Here is a 20,138-nt window from a genome sequence, read left to right as displayed (position 1 = left end):
AAAAACGGCCTTTTCTCTCTCTCTTGTCACTAGTGTCCTGGCCCACTAAGCAATAAGCCCACATTCTCTTTAGCCTTCTTTTTGCTATCAATGTACTTAGAGAAACCTTCCCTCTTGCCTTTCACCTCCCAAACTAATTTCAGCTCCAACTGAACTTTTGCTTTCCTGACTTCATTCCTACATGTGCAAGCAATATCTTTGTGTTCCTTCCAAGTAGCTGGTCTCAGTTTCCATCTTCTGTATGCTTCCTTTTTGTGTTTGAGTTCACTCAGGAATTCCATGTTCATTCAGGCTGGCCTTCTGCCACAGTTGCTCAACAGTCTGAACGTTGTAATGGACCGTTCTTATGCTCTGAGGCTGTTGCCCTTGAAGATTAGCCAGCCCTTCTGGGCCTCTGCTCTCCAGGGCAATTTCCCACAGATCCTGCCAAGCAGGTCCCTGAAATCTGCTCATCTGAAGTCTATGGTTGTAATTCTGTTCTTTGTCTTGCTTGCTCCTCCCAGGATCTGAAACTCCACAGTTTCATGCTCACTGTAGCCAAGGCTGCCCTTGGCCTCTGCATCATCCAGCAGTTCTTCTTTGTTTGTGAGTAGCTGCAGCTCGTCGAGGGTATCAATCTCCAAATAATTCTGTACCTCTCATATTTGTAAAATGGAACTGGAAGCTTTCTTTTGTCTTATGTCACCATCACCAGAGGCATCCAACCAGGAGATATTAGAAGTGTATGGAAAGGAAAACTCACCTACAGTCATCACACTATGGAAAGTTCAGTTCCAGACTGGGACAGAAATGTAGCTTGCATTTGATTTTTAGCTGAATCAAATTTTTTTATCTAGCTGGCTGCTACAGTTTTTTACTGAAAAAAGCATCCTGAAACCAAACAGCAGTAAATCACAGAAGGGCTTCCAAGTCATTGTATTCTGTCATAGGTGAAGAGTGACTAGAAAAAGAATGAAAGAGGAAGAACTCAAAAGAAATGGAGATTTTTAAACAGTTTGGTGTCCCTCATTGATAACACTCCAGGCACTTTCTTCTGCCTATTTGGGGAGAATTCATGAGATGGGAAAAAAGAGGACTAAAGCTCTGGTGTCCATCTCTTCTCTCCTCCAGCTGACCAACCAAGGAGTGCCATGGTTTAGTGGGTCTTTTCGAAGCAGAGCCATGGCTTAGCATGACACTGACCCTTAAGTTCTAGTCCTCTGGCTGTTGCTCACAAACAAAGCAATCGTTCCTCCTAGGACTAAAGAGGATGCTGCATACACCAGCTGTTCCCCTGTATCATCCTATACTTACCTACTGGTCAGTATACCATTTTTGATCTGGTATTGTTTCCCGACTGACAGAACAATGGAAATGATGCACGTCCCTCAGTGTGCCGCAGACTAGAGCGCATGTCGAAAGGGGAGAACTGGGAGAGGCAGGGAAAGGGGACCACTAGAGCGCTGAGCCAGAGGCAACAACTAGAATCATGCAAAGCCACAGTGATTTGCAGACATGCAGCAACAAGTCTCCACTGATTACCATACTGATAAGCTCATTAGGTTTCTTGTATACTGGGTAAAAAAGATCGCAATCTATACCCGCTTTAGCATATAGATTGAAGTAAATGCTTGGTGGCTCAACAGAGAAAACTGAAACAAAACATTTCTTTTAGAGGCTCCTTGTAACACCTTGAAAGGTGAAATGTTTGAGTGTAGAAACTATTTATAGTGTATTTAAATGTGCTATCTGAAGGGGTCTGCAAGCAGATATTTGGCTTTTACTACTATATTGGTACAAAGAAATGATGAAACTGTTCTGGAAGCCTTAGTCTGTCTTTGTTAACTTTTGCTGAAAGTTTTAACTGAACTGGGTGGTACTTCATTAGAAGAACCATAAAATGTTAAAAGGATATGATGAGGATAAGATGAGATAGTTTCCAGACAATTCAGTTGTTTGTAAATCTTGGAGATCTACATGGATGGAAACAGTGGAGCTTTTCCCTTGCTTTGAAGGAACTGCAGAACTTGTGGAGAAAATTTACAGCAGAGGTTTATGTAATAGAGGGTGTGATTTTTATTCACCCTCGGTTGCCAGAGATATAAATAATGAAATTATTATGCATGTGACTCCCTGCCGTGAATGTTAAATCTGTGTAAAGCATGAGTATTTGTTGACTGACTGACAAATGTCTCTACCCTTTTCTATTCATGGATTGCACAATGAAGTGACTCAGATTGTCCAGCAGAGTGCTCCATGCCTGAAGGAATTTGCTTGGTTTAATCAATTTGCAAGTTAATTGATTAAATCACCTCTTTGACAAGCCAAGTAGTACTGATTAGCTAAAGTACTGGTTAGCTGGATAAGCAAGCAGAAGAAATAGAAAATATTGACTGCGAGGACTTGATACTATATATTTGCACCACATATATATACTATTGTGTATATACACACTATAATATTAAATAATATATAATTTATGATTTTCTATATCCTGAGCAATTTCAGAACAGATGGGCCTAGATGTTTGTTTTCCATCTGTTCTTCCTAGCAGTGGCACATTCATTCATGTCTTTCACAATACAGACGTGGGTATCAGTATCATTCCTGTGGAACTACTGGAATAGAGTCTCCATCGGGGTTTCCTCAGGTCCATCTAAAAAGTCAGTGTTGAAACGGTGTGCCACAAAGGCAGCATGTCACTCCGAGCTCAGCATCCCAGTGGCTGAGCCCCCCCACCCAATAGTTTACACAGCCTTCTGCGTAGTCCCTAAATTAAATTAGTGCGATAGATTTAACCTGGGATAGCCAAAATAGTTTGAGACATGATTACCAAAGACACCACTCCTCACGTGATACTGCTGAAGGTGGCAGCAATTGGCTCTCTTCAAGCTCCCAACTCTTTCCTTTAAAAGACGGCATCGTGGCTGCAGAGGGTCTTCCCAGCAGCTTCCTCAGCCCTGTGGTCTGGTGCAGCAAGGGTCTTCTCCTTAGCCTTTGGAGGAGAGGTATGGTAACAAATACATTTTGTGATTACTCTTCATTGTGGAGTGGCTTTGTTGGGAAGGGATAAATCTGGCTAAATTTTGAGCTTTTAAGTTATGAGAACTATGCCTACGTTAAACACGTTTCCTTCCAGTATTTTGTTTTTGTTCTACATGTGAAGCATGTTTCTTTCACCTCTCAATTTCTGTCAGTTAAAATGAAAAAGAAAATATTAGTTGTACTAAAAGGCAAAGGTGTTCTGTGAGATTACTTGAAACTGTCTATTACATAAAAATTACGTCAATGTTATCATTGTTATCAATTTTGCAGTTTGCTGTAATTGTGGTCATGACTGAAAAGATTTTAGATGTTTGAGATATATTGTTACTTCTGATAATAAAATGGCTAGTGAAAGATGCAGCAACATCAAAATAAATTTTCAGGTATTAGGGGAGAGGCAGTTGTCTGCTTATAGATGGTTTCATCCCAGCTCTGCAACAGCCCTGTGGTAACTAAAGAATTTTTTTACATAAACGTAATGCTAGAAAAGACACTCTTATGTATTTTCAGCTGTCCATAATGCAGTATAGTAGTAGGGAATAAGGAAAACCATCACAATGTGACCTGTTTGCCATTCTTGCTGTGAACCTCAGATGACAGATAACTCTAGAGAGCAGCACTGTTCCCAGCTCTGGGGGAAAAGCAAAACTGTTCTCTGATTTTGCCCATTTTGGTTTTAAAATTCTCCATCAAGTTGGCTTCTCCCACTCTCCCTGGGACACCTTGCTGGCAGCAACAACTTCTGACTTTCACACTTCATGCAGCCCATGGTTCATACAGCATAGCTCCATCTCAATTTAAACCCAGTCACAGAAGGCCCTGGGATGGGAATTTGCTTCACTTCTTCACTACCCCTGTGGTAAATCCTGTAGAGCCCCCGAGGACTCCTGTGTGATGTGCATGAGAAGGCAGGGAGAGCCAAGTGATCATCCACTGCATAGCTGGCCAGTGGTGCCACCCATACCTTTTCTTTATTGTGGGTTTCTGCTTGGGTTTTGGGGTTGTTTTGGGGGGGGGGGGAGGTGGAGGGAGTGTGCATGCTGGGTTTTTTTTTCATGCCACCAAAGAGAGTGACAGGTCTAGCTCACAGTGTTATAGAAAAGCTGCCATTAGCAGAACTTACTATCAGAAAATAAATTGTCTCTGGTTATTGAGAAGTTATTTGTTGGTATCATCCAGAAGATGGGTGTCTTTCAGAAGGCATCTGTGTCTTTAGGAGTAGGTTCTCTGCTTGAAGAATGACCAGGAGGTGTGGGGCTCCCACATTAATTGAAGGATCACCCCACAACCACACAGTGATTGGTCACCACTGGCACATAATATATATATATATAACTGATGTAGGTTCAGCTTACCTTCCTTGACCCACCTCAGAGGTAGACATAGAATCCTGTAGTTACAGGAGGAAGATGAGCACTCCCTACAGGGCAATTTGGTTTCAGATCAGTGATTTTAAGATAGGTGTATCCCTCTCCACTACAAAGATGACTGTCTTAGATGAGAGACCTAACTTTTGAAAGGCTTTAATGAAATAAAAACAGTTCCACCCAAGTACGTTGGGAAGGGCAACCTTCTGTGAATGATAAATGATTTTATTTTTTTTGTCCTGGACATTAAGTCACTGTCCCAGGCTATAAGCATCCCCTTAAAATTTTCTGAGAGGAGATGAATAAACAGCAGAGTCCATTGCTGATGAGCCCAAACAACTTAAGGGGAACAAGACACTAGCAATAATATGTAAATTATTAGTAAAAGCAATTATGTTGCCTTTATTAATTTGTTCTTATAAAATACTTTGAACATTCAAATCCCTATCTGTGAATGGAAAACCAGGCTATGGTTCTCCATTGGAGGAAAAAAAGTGGTTTAATGGTAATGAAAACAGTGGTTTAATGGGAATTAAAAAAGTAAAAACGAACATCCATTTGACCATGAAGTTGTCAAGGAAAGTTTTTGGATAAAACTTCATACATTTATTAACATGCAGGCTAGGGGATATGAAAACATCATCTGCTGGCACAAAATTATTTTCTTTTGTTGAATGTTGGGAGGGAACATAGAGGGCTTCTCAAGGTCGTGGCTAAGATCTTAAGTGCTTTCTAAAGTGAGGGTGTCTATGTCTATAATTAAATGAGATGATCAGGTTTTCCTGATTCATCAACAGTTGAATCACCAGGAGGCACTGAGAGGCACTCTTCCATCCATTTTAGGAAAAACTGGAGGGGGAAAAAGAACCAATTACAGTCTAAAACTTCGTCACTTCCCTTTCAACAGGGTTTCTCCGGAAGGATTTATCCCAAGTGCTTTCTCCACTCCCTGTGTCAGTGAATAGGCTGACTTCTCCTCTGCCCTTTCTCTAACAGTCTGCGCAGAACAGGTTTTCCTGATTTATCAACAGTTGAATCACCAGGAGGCACTGAGAGGCACTCTTCCATCCATTTTAGGAAAAACTGGAGGGGGAAAAAGAACCAATTACAGTCTAAAACTTCCTCACTTCCCCTTCAACAGGGTTTCTCCGGAAGGATTTATCCCAAGTGCTTTCTCCACTCCCTGTGTCAGTGAATAGGCTGACTTCTCCTCTGCCCTTTCTCTAACAGTCTGCGCAGAACAGTTCCTCTCTTCCACAGTTGCTGGGCTTTCCACTTTATCCATTCTGGAGGGAAAGCTGGCGTCAGAACAGCCCCCCCAGGCACGGAAAAGGGAATACAGCCACCAAGTGACAGCACGAACTACTTCTATTATTATAAATATTTATTAACAGGTCCTGTCAAAAATCAAGGAAGATGGCGAAGACTTGCTGTTCTCTCCTCCTCTTAAGTTTGCTCAGCGGGCAACTCGATGCCAACCCTGGTCTCAAAGTGAGGATCACCCAGAAGGGCTTGGAATACGGTATGTGTGATGTTTTCAGGATCTGGTGGTGGTATTGCATTGAATCCTGGTGTGACAGACACCTTGGGAAGCAAGGGCAGTGGAAGGAACTTGATCAAACGCTATAAAGAAAAGGGAAGTTTAAGAGTACAATAGAGCAGATAGAGTAAACTACTTGGCAGCATTGTAAATCATATCGAGGTTCATTTGATTTCAGATATTGAAGCGGTAAGTTCAACTCTTGCCATGACTAGGAGTGAGATCTGAAATAGGACTGCTGGGTTTCAAATGAGACACCCTCTTCCTTCTGACTCTGTGTCCATCCCATCTCCTAAGCTGGAAGCACAGAACTGTAAACTCCCAGGCAGTATCAAAGGCAACTGAACTGATCACTGTTTTCCTGCAGCCAAGGAGGTTGGGCTGGAAATCCTGAAGCAGAATATGGAGAAGGAGCGTTTCCCTGATTTGAGTGGCTATGAGAAATACGGGCTCGGTAATGTCAAATACAACATCTCAAGGTAAGTATTGTCTCTGAGGGCAATTTGTATTTGAAATTTGAATCTTGTTTTGTGTTCACCCTGCCTCATGAAATACAAACTTCTCCTTTTCTTTTTCTTCCCCTTATCTCTTTCATGCTCTAGAATACACGTCACTGCTGTTGAATTCCCCAGCGCTTCCATCTCCCTCATACCTGGGACTGGGATAAAACTGGTGATTGGAAATGCTTCTCTAACCATCGATATGAGCTGGAACATAAGGACCTGGATGTTGTATGTACAGCCTCATGTGTACTGGGATTTTTCTTGATGGCGAATATAAAGATAAAAATGCAAAGTTTAGTTTTTCTTGTGACCCCTTCATGACCAAGGTGCCCTTTAACGGCTAGTACCAGTAACACAGGAGTACAGAGTGGTCTTTCTCAACAGGTTTGCCCGTGGGAGGCAGCTCCTGCCCGCTCAGCCATGAGCACTGATAAAGACCCCGTGGCTGAGAAGCACCTCTGAATAGTAAAGGGTTGATGCTCTAGCTGAATGCTGTCCTTGTCCAGCCTGCCAGCTAATGACACATTTAGAAAAATTGTAGGATGGTGGATCACAGTCCAGTATAATAAACCCTCCCAGTGGAGCTACCCTGTTAGAAACCCTGTGCTATGCCTCCAAGAGATACAGTTCAAACGCTGATGGAAAATGGATGAGCAGACGGCAATATCCATCAAGCAGTCTCTGCACCTTCCTAGTCCCAGGCTGTTTCAGAGGAAAGAAATCCCTCCTCTTCCCCACATTACCCATATTGCTAAACTGGCTGAATTACGGCAGTCTCGGGGTTCTGCTGCCAGGGACAGCGAGAGCTGGCTGCTTGCAAGGTGGGAGGATCTGAGTGTGAGGGGAACTGAGGGAGATGGCACTGGAGGAGGGGCAGCGCCCGCACTGGTGAGTACCCAAGACAGGCAAGCAGAGCAGGTTAGTGACAGTGACCAGGAACAGACTGCCAGGCACGTCCATAGTGAAGAGTCAGGTCTGAGTCGAAGTCAGAAAGTCAAGCCAGTAAAGCACCGTCAGGATTAACTAAGTACAAGGTCACACACAGGTGTACCTACAACATGGCGCAAGCAAAGACCTGAGCTCCAATGCAGCTCATAAACCAAGGGTAGAGACCCCCAATGAGGCTTTCCACAGCTTTTTCTCACAACCAAGTTATAAACAACTTGATCCAAAATAACACAGCTCCACCGTATTGCAGGTGGTCTTGAGCATGGGCTGCCAAACCCCTGGGAGGGGTGGGGAAGAGGGCACAGAGCCCTTTGGGGCACTCCAGGCCCTGATATAGGTTTGTATGAACCCTCCTCAGACACCAGTAGATTAGATCCCAGTACAGCTCTCTTGCCCTATCTTATATCAGGCATATTCCAGTTTCCTCTGCTGTGAGTGCAGGTTTGGTAACTGGAACAAAATACTTCACAAAAGTGGATTATCTACTTTCCTAAATCCATCACTTTCCAAAACTCCTAGCTGGCAATCTTGATTCTTTGCAGATATATTAGAATCTATTTTCATTATGAGCAATGAAATAAAAAGTATTCAGATAAACAGCTTCATCTTCAGTGAATGGAAAATAATCCATTTAAGAATTAATTGATTCTTGAATGTTCATTAACCATAGTTTTTCCAGTTATTTCTTTATTTTCACTTTATTCAGCAAAGACACCGGAAGAAGCACAGTGTACATTTCAAAGGTGTTTGTTACTGCAATCTTTTCAACACCCCCGGATAATATAGGTCATACATCAATATCACTTACCAGCTGCCGGACAACTTCTGGTGATATAGACATCAAGTTGAATGGAAAAAGTGGGTAAGTGGAAGAGATCTGTATATGCTCTGGGAGAAAACAACTGTCAACGAACGGCACAAAGACAATTTCACAAAATAGGGCACCTATTTTGGTGTCTATAGGCACCACAAGTGAGAATCAGGGCCTTAAAACAGTGTAAAAATAGCCAAATTTGACCATTATTCTTGTATTTGTGCACACTGTCCCTTCAGTAGAGGATAAATACAGTAGCTCTGGTCAGATCAAACAGTCCCTTGTGCTTCTCGAGCACTCACTTCTTTCCAAATACCACTCTAATCTTCTAGGTAGAACCTACGTGTTTGCACTATGCTTGACGTACTCCTAGTCACGGTGCTATCTAAACTGAACAGAACCAGAGCAATGTCTGTCCTGCCTCTGGTTGCAACCCTCTGCAACATTATTTCACTGTTTTCTTGTGCTTCTCTCACTGACTGAATACAACTCTTGCCACCTGGTTTTAGGTTTGGCTTTGTGTTTATTTGCTTGTTTTTACTTGTATTGGAAGCTTCTAGTGCAGAGACTATTTATTCATTCTGTGTTTGTACATACGAGATGGTGGTAATATGAAGAATTCCTTACACAGAAAGGTGACTCTACCCAGACTAATTGCTGAGATGCCTACTGGTGAAATTATCTCCTTTAAGTGGTGGCTCTCTGATAATTGTTACATTTCAGAAAGCTCCCTTGTGTACTAGAATAACATCCTCAGAGGCCATTAAATTAATTTTTTTTGAGGTATCTGATTTCCTGTTACCGACCATAGTACTTGACCCATGAATTGCTTTCTTCCTTTCCTCTAGTTTCCTGCATAACTTCTTTATCAAGTATCTGAAGAAACCCATTCACAGGACCTTGGTGACTAATGTAAGCCTCTCAAATCGCGTAGGGGAGGGGTTTAAGGAATATGACTCTCACAAGTCAGTGCTATGAACTTGGCAAAGGAAGAACTAGAAAAATAGTATAGCTCTATTCTGGTCTGATCAGCAGAGTCACCACTTTGCCAGCCAGAAATGCTTCCAGATAAAGTGCCAACTTCATGGCCAAGATATTAACTAGTCCACAGCTAGGTTCAACCAAGCCAGCAGCTGGGCCAGAAAATGTAGTTATTTTCCCATTCCAATGCAGAATAAGTCTCTGCCTATAGGCATCCTTGGGTTTCGGTAATTTTTATACTCAGCAGACAAAACATATACTGGGTGATGCATAGAGAAGTTGTAGTACATCACCTGATAGTATGACATATTTAAACTTCATCATATTGAAGAGGTGCCTAGTTCTCCTGACAATCCTGCCCAGGGCCTCTGAGAGGAGACAGAGCTTGAGAGGGCTGTGATTCTACCCCAGGACAGGCATCTCTCCTGTGAGACCAATGTGAGATCTCTGTCTCCTTCTTGCACTATTTAAAGCTGTGGTTTTGTCACCCCCGTCCGGCTGCCTTTGGCAACTTCTCACTTTGTTGCCAGAAGGCAGCTCTGACATAGGACAGAGTTACCTTGCGCCAAGTAGGAACCTTGGGGAACCAGTTAGTTGAAGAAAAACTAATTTAGGTGTTCTGACAAACAAATGCTGTATTGTGTGTCACATAAGCAGACATATTTGCTAGCACACAGGTGAGAGGTACTTACAGGTCCACACTAAGCAGGCCATAACTTGAATGTGCTTTTATACAGTCATGTCCCAACATCAGATCTGGGATCCACTTGCTAGATGAAGACCTCCGATCACTGAATGGTGAGTCATTAGTGATATCTTTTCCTTCTGCCTTCTTTCTCCTGTTCAGTGAAATTCTGTGGCTTCCTTAAGAGCAGCTGGTCAGTAAAGCCTCCAGGAGCGGTATCAGACCCTCTGATCTGTTTGCTCCCTTGCTTACAGGACCACAATTAAATAAAGGGAGTTGTACTTGGAGAAGAAAATTATATTGCTGAGAAGCAGAGGACTTGGGAGTGATTCTCAACTTGTAAATGTGGCAGTGCGGACTTCTGTTGTCAGCAATGCCACTAAAGCTACAAATGCCACAAGTGCCTCAGCACTGACGCTAAGGCAGTTTTTCCTTCCCTCCCCTGCTCTGAGTCCTCCTGCGCACATAGCACTTCACAAGCTGAAGCCTGCTCTCCTAGCTTGCCTGGAAATTTAAGTTTTACTTGTCTATTTATCAGACTTGACGAAGGCAAAATGAAAGAGCTCCTTTGTAAAAACGCTTCTCACTTTAACCATTTTGGGTTAGATTTGTGTTTAAGACACTCAGTGTTGTACATAAGCAGAAAAGGCACGCACCTTTCTGGGAAAGTATTTGCAAGTTAGAGGCACTCTGGATGCCCTCAGAACTGCTTGACAAGAAATCCCAACACCTCCTTATGCCCTGAAGCACTGGTATAGCCATTTCCTTTTTTTGGTTAGACCAAATTTACTTTTTCACGATGAGAAAACATTAGACAAACTAAAGAAGGTGCTTTAAAGAAGATTCCAGTGGAAACATCAAGCCTTCGATCAGAATGCACGTTAGGAGGTCCCTGGTTGTGTTTTCCCTACTCTTTGGAACAACTTCTGTTCCTCAGGAACTGACTTAGAATTTTATGTATACATAAAATTCTTTCTGTGCTTTTTGTAATATTGGGTATTTTGCCTTATCTACCACCCTTACAGTTCTAATGCCGATTGATGATTTGGCCGAAGTAGACTATTCTTTAAATAGCTTGCCAGCAGTATTTCGACAGTTCATTGACCTGGACTTAAAGGTAATTGCCTGTAGTTCTATTTGCCAAGATTGGGTTTTGTGCGTTTTATTATTGTATAATCCACTTTCAAAGATGAACATAATTGCTGTTCTGAACATTAAGACTCGGTATCTGAGAATCCAGACATTTCAAAGTACTATTGCATTTGTTATTGTAATAATTTCTAACAATCCTGTTACAACATGAATTATTATCCTTTTACAACAATTAATCCTGTTACAACACTTACTATGCTGTTACAACAAATTAATTATTCAAAAGCCACATCCTTTTTTTTAATTGCTGTTGAGTTGGCTATAGCAAATAAAGAACAGTAAGAGTTGACTGAGCAAGTCAGAGGAAAAAAGAGAAAGGGAAAGAACTGAAAGGGAAACATATTCAACTTCATCCTTCTCTCACTGTTGATTAATATCTGGGACTTCTTTGTTCAGTCAGTCAGGGGAAGATTTCTACATGTTGCACTAACTAGATGTGTCTGCTGTCAGATAAGAGAGGAAAAGAAAGAACAAGCTTATAGGAGAAAAAATTAAGCCTCTGGCACCTTGAATGGGAAGACAGAAGACCCTTGAAAAAGCATGGGAGCCCAAGGACTGCTGCTGAGTTTGAAGACACGAAAGTTTCTTTCAAATAAAGGAAAAAATCTCCTTATGTATTGAAACTAAAATCAGACTAGTTCCTAATTCTAGAATGACTTGATTGCCATTCTGTGTAAGGTGATTTGGTTGAGGGTAGTTATCTTCATCATAGACAGTCTTGTCACAAAGATTTTTATAAATTAAGTATTGACAAGAAACCACAGAGAAATAAGAGAGGTGGGAACACAAAGGAACAAAAAGCTAGTATCCGTCAGTAGAGCAGACACTGGTCTTGGCACACCAGCTCTGCAGCTGCTCTTGAGCTCTTCTGGGTATTGTAGAAACTAGATTTTTAAGCAGGGCCTTGAGGTAGACTAAAAAGGTAATGTCATGGCTGGGTACAAAAGCTTCTCTCCCACATAAGACGCAACATAGCGAGTGACTCTTAAACCCAGTAAGTGAGGACTGAATGGGGATACACTAAATGAATAGCCTGAGCAAGGGAAAGGGAAGTAGCATTAATTGTCTGCAGTCACATCAACGTTGCATTTTGACTCTGATTTTTTTTTTTTTTTTCCACCAATACCTTTCAGGGGATAGTTTATCCAGCTGGAAACTATACTGGCTCTCCTTATGTGGCAGCTCCCTTCACTATCCCAGACCAAAGCGATTCCATGCTCTACCTTGCCTTCTCTGAGTATTTCTTTCAGACCTCCTCATTTGCTTACTACACTGCAGGGGCCTTCAACATCACCATTGCAGAGGAGGTGAGTAGGACACAAAGCAATGGGGTCAGAGTGGCTCAGGTCATCCAAGATGGGGCTTTGACCTGCCAGTTGTCATTATGTGGCCGTATAAAGCTGCTAATTGTCCTGCAAAGTCCTGAGACAGTAGATCATAAATAGCAAGGTATCGTTATGCTCTCTTAGTTATGCTGTATATAGGTGCCTCAGGCCACCACCAGGGTGCCAATTTCCACTGAGCAAGGTACCAAATACTGGCAACTTTGCTACAAAAAAGAAGGGGTTTGTAGACCTGAGGCATAGATTTTTCTGATGTGGACAAAGTATCTACTCTGGGGAATTTAGCAGCCTCAGTGGCTGTTTTCTGAGGAGTCTTCACAGACTGAAAGTACTACAGGGGCCATGGAAGAAAAGCATATGTCAAAGCACAGTAGCTGTGGATTGGAGGCTAGCAGACTTGGCTAGCCTGGCTCCAGGAGGTCCATAGCATAAGCCCCAAAATCTTTTGATTGTAGACCAAACTATAATGATATTAAGCATTTTCTTTCCCAGGAAGTATTTCGGCATATATTATTGGGAATTGGCTTTTAGTATGTTTAGTCCCTTAACAATATTTCTGAAAACAAAAGATACAGAATCAAAAAGTCATTGAAATGACAGTAATAACGTATTTAAACAAAAGCCATGAAAATCAAATCTGATAAACTCCTTTCTCTTTCTTCCCCCCATGCCTTTTTTTTTTCTCCAGACTTGCAGCTATTTTAATATAAGCACAGAGATATTTGGCAGTATCATCCCTGAGGTGAGTATCTTTACTTCCACAAACTCTTAGGAAACCACCTGGTGTGGGTGTCAGACACCTCACTACTGGTGTATTCCAAAGGCTTGTAGGGCGAGCAAGGCTCCCGCACTGGAGAAGCGGGCATCTGTATGCCTCATAGCAGCAGAGCAGATGGGTCTTGTTGCCACCCACACCCACAATGAGTTGGACAATTTGCATTGTTACCAAACTTGGCCCAAAATCTTGCACATCAATCTTTCTTCTGGGCACTGCGCCAAAGCTGCAGCTGTTCCCACCTAAAACCAGGTCTGGGCAGGAAAAAGCTTCCAGTCATGAGTCCTGCTTTGAGGGACTTCTGAGAGGGCTTCAGCTCAGAAATAACTCCTTTCTCCTGCCCATGCCTGCTTAATTGTCTTTGCTTCACTGCTAGCCTGTGACTGTCTAGCAGAAAGGAATTCAGTAAAGATCTGGGAAGGGACTATAGTGGCCACATGCAGGAAACCAAGCTAACAGATGGGCAGGAAACATTACATCTATAGAACAGACAAGGCAGATGCACAGGATTTCCATTTATTTTAGGTGGAGGAGATGAATATAACAGGACCGAGAATATAAGCATGCATGGCTTCCACCAGCCTTCTCAGACAGAATAAGAAAACAAAAATGATCATAAGAGACCCTAGGCCATGAATGCCAATGACGGATGAAATCATGGTTCGAAGAATTTCACACCCTTGTTTGCTTCCCAGATGATATTAAGTTCCTTCCTCAGAAATCTAAGAATGCTCCAAGGGCAGTCATAATATGGTCTTCTCCACAAAATTCCATGAGCATTGATGCTGATATTCCACTCCCTCTGTCCTAAGTAATGAACTTGGTGAACCTACTCACTCTTCAGGCAATGGCCAGAGTGAGGCTCCTCTGAGGACAGTCCAGAGCAGGAATCTGTCTCGTGAGATGGTTAATCTCCAAGTGAATGACTCCTGAGCTCTTTCACTGGGTGACCTAAATGTCACATTCATGTTCCATTCCTTTCCTGTGTTCACAAACAAGTATTTAATTTCTCTCAAAGTGATATAGAAGAAATTGTATTCCTAGAGTGGAAAGAACTTTCTGCTGCGTTCCTGATGTGGCCGAGACTGTTTACCACCATAGAAAACTTCTACATCTTGACTGCTTGAAAGAATCTTATGTTAGCAGCTGTCCTTAACCTCCTCATAAGGAACTACTTCAAAACACTGTGAGAATGAGAAAATGTAGTATTGTCATCTGTTCTACAAGAAAAGGTTTTTCTGTCTCTTTTTCTTTTTTTTTTTTTTGTCTTGGAACCTTACAGGTAGCCAAATACTCAGTTACACCCTACCCAGTGATGTTGAAGCTAACGGCTACTGAAATACCTACCATCAGCTTAGAGCAGGATTCCTTCACGGTAGAGATTCAGGGCTCCATGGAGGTGTTTGCTGTTCTGCCAGACTCAACCACCCAGTCATTGTTCACAATGAACATAGTAAGTACAATGAAAAAGGTGACGTTTAACTCAGGGTTAAATACACTTGTTCCTTCCTTCCTCCTGTTAAAACTCTTGTACAAGAAACAAGTACCAGATTTCTGGTACTGGAACATCCAAATTCCCCTCAGTCACAGGTAGTGCCTATGTGGCCCCACTTAGCCTACAGGATATTTCTATGCTGAAGAACCTTTTCCTATGGGTGGACAAAAATCCAAACATATAGCGACACTGATTAACCAAAGTTTTGTTCTCTGGAATGATAGTTCTGCAGGCATGAGTCATGTCTCTTGGCAACTTGTTCATTTAACTGAAAATGTCTTTGATTAGCGAAACATCATTACCCACATTTCAGCTCTTGTCAGTGCCATTCAGACAAGGAGACACCTACTGTGTGCAGCCCCGCATGGGCCATGGGCTGGGGAGAAAGTTGCATCTACATGAAACAGATTCTGTACATAACTGGGAAGATGGTATTTCTGTATTTGTGACTAGTTCAGAGCAAGGGTCCTGGGTTTTTTGTGTCTGGTAACCCATGGTTTCTTTCTTCTGCAGGCAGCCAACACCAGCCTTGCTCTGAATATATTTGACCAGAAATTGGTGGGCTCACTATGTTTGAACAGGTAATTCAACCTGGGATGGAAAGGGTTTCCAGCCATTTGGAAGTGTTAGCAATCCCAACGTCAGCAGTTCAGGCACATGATCAGATAACCATAATTTAATAAATGTGTTTCCCTGGTGAGTTCATCGGCATTAGATTCTCTAATTCTCTATGTGACAGTTCAGATGAGTCAGGAAGCTTCTCTGAGAGAACCTCCACAGCCCCCAGTGGACTGCCCACCAGCTGTGGATTGCGGCAGGGCAGTGGTATCATTGGACTTGTCTGCTCCTGACATCTCCTCTCCCCTCTGAGCTAGCTGAATAAAGTGTGCAAGGCAATTATGATGACCATGAATCACCTGAGAGCTTCCCTCATCCCCTTCCAGCTGGCAAGACACAACTGCTTTCTAGCCCACCTGTGCCACTAAAAAAAGTGCAAAGGAGTCCAGGACACAGTAAAGAATCTGGACCCCTGCAGTTCCCCTACGCTGATATTCTTATAGCAGAGATTCTCCAGCTAAGACACTGCAACACCCAAGGGCCAGAAACCTGGAGACCAGCAGCTTAAGCATTTAGACATCTAACATCTCACATTTTATAGAGAGAAGCTCTGTATACCAACACCTCACAGCTGGGAATTGGGACCCTGATTTCACAAAAGTCCCTTGGGAAGACAGTTATAGGGTTAAGAATATGCAGACTTCGTCAGGGCACAGAGATGTTAAGAATTTAAGGAGGATAGTGCCATTGGCATTTTTTTGCAGGCACATTCAGAGGGAAAAGTCTAGAGTGTGCTGAGAGCTGAGATGCTTGTTCTGTGGAAACTCAGTTTTGAGTACACGTTTGGATACTTGCATACTGATACTGAAAAAGTATATGAATTTGGAAATGGAGACATTAGCAACACAGCCATCAGCAGCACTACCATGCGATGAATGGAATTTTTCTTCACACTCCAGTAAGGCTCACATCAAGGCGTTATAGACATGTACCAAAATCCTTGCAAAATATGTGAGAGCCGCCAAGTCCTCAATAGTAGCTCCGGTAAAGTCAATTGTCGGTGGGATTTCCAAAACACAGCATACAGGGAGAAGCGCGCTCGCATTGCTGGCTACAGCCCTTCTAGCTTCCTCTTTTGCAATGCTCTAAGCAAGCCACAGCTTTCTCTAGGAGGCAGTATGCATTGTGTAAAATATATTGCTTCCAAAGTCTCTTTACAGGTGTTTCTTCTGTCACTCTACAGCAGTGACTGCACATGACTAGAATAACGTGTGTTCATCCTGTCTAGTGACTCATCTTGTTTCACTTCTTTCCCTCAGGCTCCAGTTCTCCCTAGCCCACTCCAATGTTGGCTATTTTGAGGTAAGCAGACAGTTTAAGCACATAGGAAATGCAAACCAGGAATATCAGTGATATCAAGGCTAGAGAGTAAGCTGCTAAGTTTTATTTGTATTTCTAAATTGTTTGACTTTGCTCCTGGATGGCTTTTTTCCTGTCTTCTGGCAGCCACCTCTCTGCTGTGGACTTAAAAGTATATTCTTTGTGGCAAGTTAGTGCTCTGAAAATTAGATATTCTATAGTTTCCCTGACTTCATATTTCATCGGTAGCAGAGAGCTCTCTCGAATTGTAACGGTGAAACGCACAGTGCTAAGTTGAACCATAGCAACAGCCGGAGTGGTGCGCTGTCTAAGCGATCACACGCACAACTGGGGCAGAGGCACGCCGTGTGGTGCCCTGGTGCTCATCACAGATGCTCAGAATTACAGTGGGGAATTGGAGCCAAAGTACTCCTCTCAGATGCCTGAAATAGTGCAGTTGTAGCCTTCCGTGGAGAGTCATTTAATTCTGAGTACAATCAATCAGTTCTGAGTAGCTGAGGAGAAAGGATTAAAACTGTCCTGGTCCTGCTTTGCTGTTGGTGATAAATTATCTCAACAAATAAAGGAAACAGATGGGTTTAGATGAAAATTTTGTCCAAGCATGATGAAAGCTTGGACATTTGGAGATGCATTTTGCATCTCACTTCCTTTGCATTATTCCAAAGATTTAAGATACAAAGGTCACTTTAGGTTATGACTCTTTTGGGTCAAAGAATAGCTGAAAGTTGAACATGAGCCTACGAACTCCACCCAGGATTAGGGCATGAGAGTTCTATCACTACCGGGAAGTGATGGCTAACTCAGTTTTCTTGTCTGTGGCAGATCTCACTTCTGGAGAATATCCTGTCTTACATTTTACAGGCTGAAGTCATTCCATCAGCTAACGGTAAGGCTGTATTTCTAAGCTAAAAGCTTCCAGCAGAGTGGGCGATTCTATGAACTTCTACTGACTTTCTGCTTAGGTTTCCAGTTCCCGTTAACTTGAGTGGAAAATGACCATCAGCCAGTAAGCAGTGGAAGGGGGAGATTGATTTGTATGGCCTCTCACTGGCACTGCTCTGCAAAAAGGGCTTGGAAACTCGTAATTCATCTGCCTTCGCCTCACCCAAAGTGGCCCTGATGCATCAGTGAGCAGCATGTCTCTCCAGCCTGCACACCTGCCTGGGGCCACTGTGTGAAATGTATTCCTCTTTGTTAGCACAGGGCTTTTGCCTCTCAAATCTTATTTAAGGCCCTGGAGGGAGATACAGCTTTATGCCAGCCCTCTGTACCGGGATGAACTTCACCTTCCTTAATCAATGGAGACAAATGGGAACAGGTTCTAATGATGATAGAGCTGTATTAACAGTCCCCTCCCCCGTCACTAGGGACAAATCACTGAGTATGTAATGTGCTGAACACGAAGTGCCTTGGTTTGGCTACAACACTCTGCCAAGAGAAAAAGCGTCTGTAATTCTTTTTCCCCATTGGTAAATGAGCATCACATCTGCCTGCCAGGGTTGCTTGTAAAGACCGAGAGGTTCGTTGTTGTAAATGACCTAGAAATCTCTGGACAAACAGGGCTGTTGAAGGGCAGGTATTTATTATCTTTCCAATGCATACCTAAATCATTGTTTGTCTCTTTTTTAAGCTAAACTGTCAAAAGGATTCCCTCTTCCCAATCTGGCCAATGTTACCTTGACGAGACCTCACATTACGCTTGTACAGGTGAGATTTTGACACTCCCATGAAAAGGTTATTCCTCTCTTTTTTTTTTTTTTTTCTTTTGGCCGAAGGGGGTGGGTGCAGGCATTTATTCACCTTCTGTCTGTACAACAAACCTGCTAGATTTGAGCTAGTTAAGCAGCAAAATGCTCTGGGTTTTAAATGAGATCTGTAATAATGATAAAATCCTACTAGAAACAAATTTATCTTTCTTTGAGAGGAAAGAAGACAAAATACCTAACCAAGAAGGGATCAAATGCACAGCTTGCTCAGCATTTCATGTCGCAGTTGAGTGTGAAAACAGGTTTACCTTTAACAATTCATTCGGGTTTGGCCAATCACATCAAATCAGCGGTATCACTCTCCATACACAGTCCTGCTGAATTTAACAGGAAGAGTTGAAATATGAGAGGGAGGTGCATTCAGTTTTGTACACCTAGGATGACTGGATTTTGTTCATAATTGGTGATAATGGGTAAGGCTATTAGTCAAAAGTAGTTAGTGAGCTCTCAGAAAATATTCTTTGCCTTCTGGTTATTCTCTTCCAAATCACACTGTGCTTCTCACAACACACTCTAGCCCTTAGCTTGAACACACAGAATTTTGCTAGACAATCAATCAGTGCAAAGGCATTGCTGACAAATGAACTGCCAGAAAATGGGTAAGCCAGTTACATTTCTCCACTTGTTTACCAACTTCTCAGTGATTTTCAGCCCTGCAGAGAGAGTATCGAATCCTTGTTTGTGGTTAAGCACAAAACACAACTGGGGAAAGAAACACAAAGGTGTGTTTTTGGTTTTTTTTTTTTTAATCTATCTTTGCATTCCACATACCTGGCAGCAGCCAGCTATGCAGTCCCTACAAAATATAATTGCTTGGAGACTGTGTTCGGTAGCACTAGCTGCCAACGACCTTATAGGTTAATTATGAATGATGGGCGCATTTCCCCCACCTCACTTTCTCTAATCAGTCTCCTCATCAGTAAATAGGAATTAAAGGGAACACAGGAGAATTGCTATACCCTATCAAGGTGGATGGGATTCCTATTTAAAACCTATTTTTATAGTCTCCACTTCCAGTCCCAGTTTCTTGGCTATGGTCAACAGTAAGACAGACAATTCTTCCCAGTTTTTTTAGAGAACCATATTAGACTGCGATGGGCTGCTCTCTGCAGGTTCCTTGCTCTGTATGCACTGACAATGGGAGAAACCTAAGGCTAAATTTAGATTAGATGGCTAATTCTTAAGTGGCTCAAATTAAGTAAAAATAATCCCACCTTGTGATGATTGCCTAGTGGCCTCACGGCTCAGATGAACCTTCCTGTGTAGGCTGTATGATCTTTAGATGGTGCAAAGGGATAGCACCCAGAGGAAGATGGGGCTCTTTTGCAAAGTTCAAAGGACAGAGTTTAGTGAAACTTGTTATTTCCAAGGCTCAGCTGTTTTCAGTAGATTTTTCTGACCTTCAACACCAGGATCAACTTGAAATTAAAAAAAATAAATACAAAAAACCCAACCCACAAACCAAAAAAAAAACCCACAACAAAACCAAACAAACAAAAAACACCTTCATTTTGTAATTCATAGCATTTCAATGACTGTTCTTCTCCCCACAGGGATACATGTTGATTTCTACTGATGTCCACTACAAACACTGAGGGAGAAGAGAGACCATTTGTTAACCATGAACTTCAAATCAATAATGTGACTCTGAAGGCTAAACACTGTCCAGTTCTGCTGAAATGTGTAACTTGAGCTCTGACAAGGGCGATGTCATCCTGAAAAAAGAAAGCTGGTGGAACAGTTAGGCTGTACAATGGAGGAGAACATATGACACATCCTTGACTTTATTTATTCTGGAGTTTAACTG

General features: G+C 42.4%; 1 protein-coding gene across 1 annotated transcript; it reads left to right on the top strand.

Annotated features, from left to right (window-relative positions):
* The first annotated feature begins 5,807 nt into the window (after window positions 1–5,807).
* On the top strand, window positions 5,808–20,002 carry LOC134510323 (BPI fold-containing family C protein-like). The gene is made up of 15 exons (XM_063323492.1): window positions 5,808–5,913; window positions 6,299–6,410; window positions 6,534–6,662; window positions 8,089–8,244; window positions 9,045–9,108; window positions 9,915–9,975; window positions 10,888–10,979; window positions 12,148–12,321; window positions 13,046–13,099; window positions 14,415–14,585; window positions 15,141–15,208; window positions 16,505–16,547; window positions 17,388–17,451; window positions 18,196–18,272; window positions 19,885–20,002. Exons 1-15 carry the CDS (start codon window positions 5,808–5,810, stop codon window positions 19,924–19,926), a joined length of 1,413 nt encoding a protein of 470 aa, XP_063179562.1. The 3' UTR covers window positions 19,927–20,002.
* The last annotated feature ends 136 nt before the right edge of the window (window positions 20,003–20,138 follow it).

This window comes from Chroicocephalus ridibundus, chromosome 1 (assembly GCF_963924245.1).
Source record: "Chroicocephalus ridibundus chromosome 1, bChrRid1.1, whole genome shotgun sequence".
In the NCBI taxonomy this organism is placed as follows: Eukaryota; Metazoa; Chordata; class Aves; order Charadriiformes; family Laridae; genus Chroicocephalus; species Chroicocephalus ridibundus.
Note: the sequence above shows the minus strand (reverse complement) of the source record. Positions and strands in the feature narration are given on the sequence as shown.

Coding starts and splice junctions, on each gene's coding strand:
- LOC134510323 (XM_063323492.1), top strand. CDS start 5,808: ATGGCGAAGACTTGCTGTTCTCTCCTCCTCTTAAGTTTGCTCAGCGGG. Junction 6,411..6,533: donor GTCAAATACAACATCTCAAG/GTAAGTATTGTC, acceptor TTCATGCTCTAG/AATACACGTCACTGCTGTTG. Junction 12,322..13,045: donor ACATCACCATTGCAGAGGAG/GTGAGTAGGACA, acceptor TTTTTTCTCCAG/ACTTGCAGCTATTTTAATAT.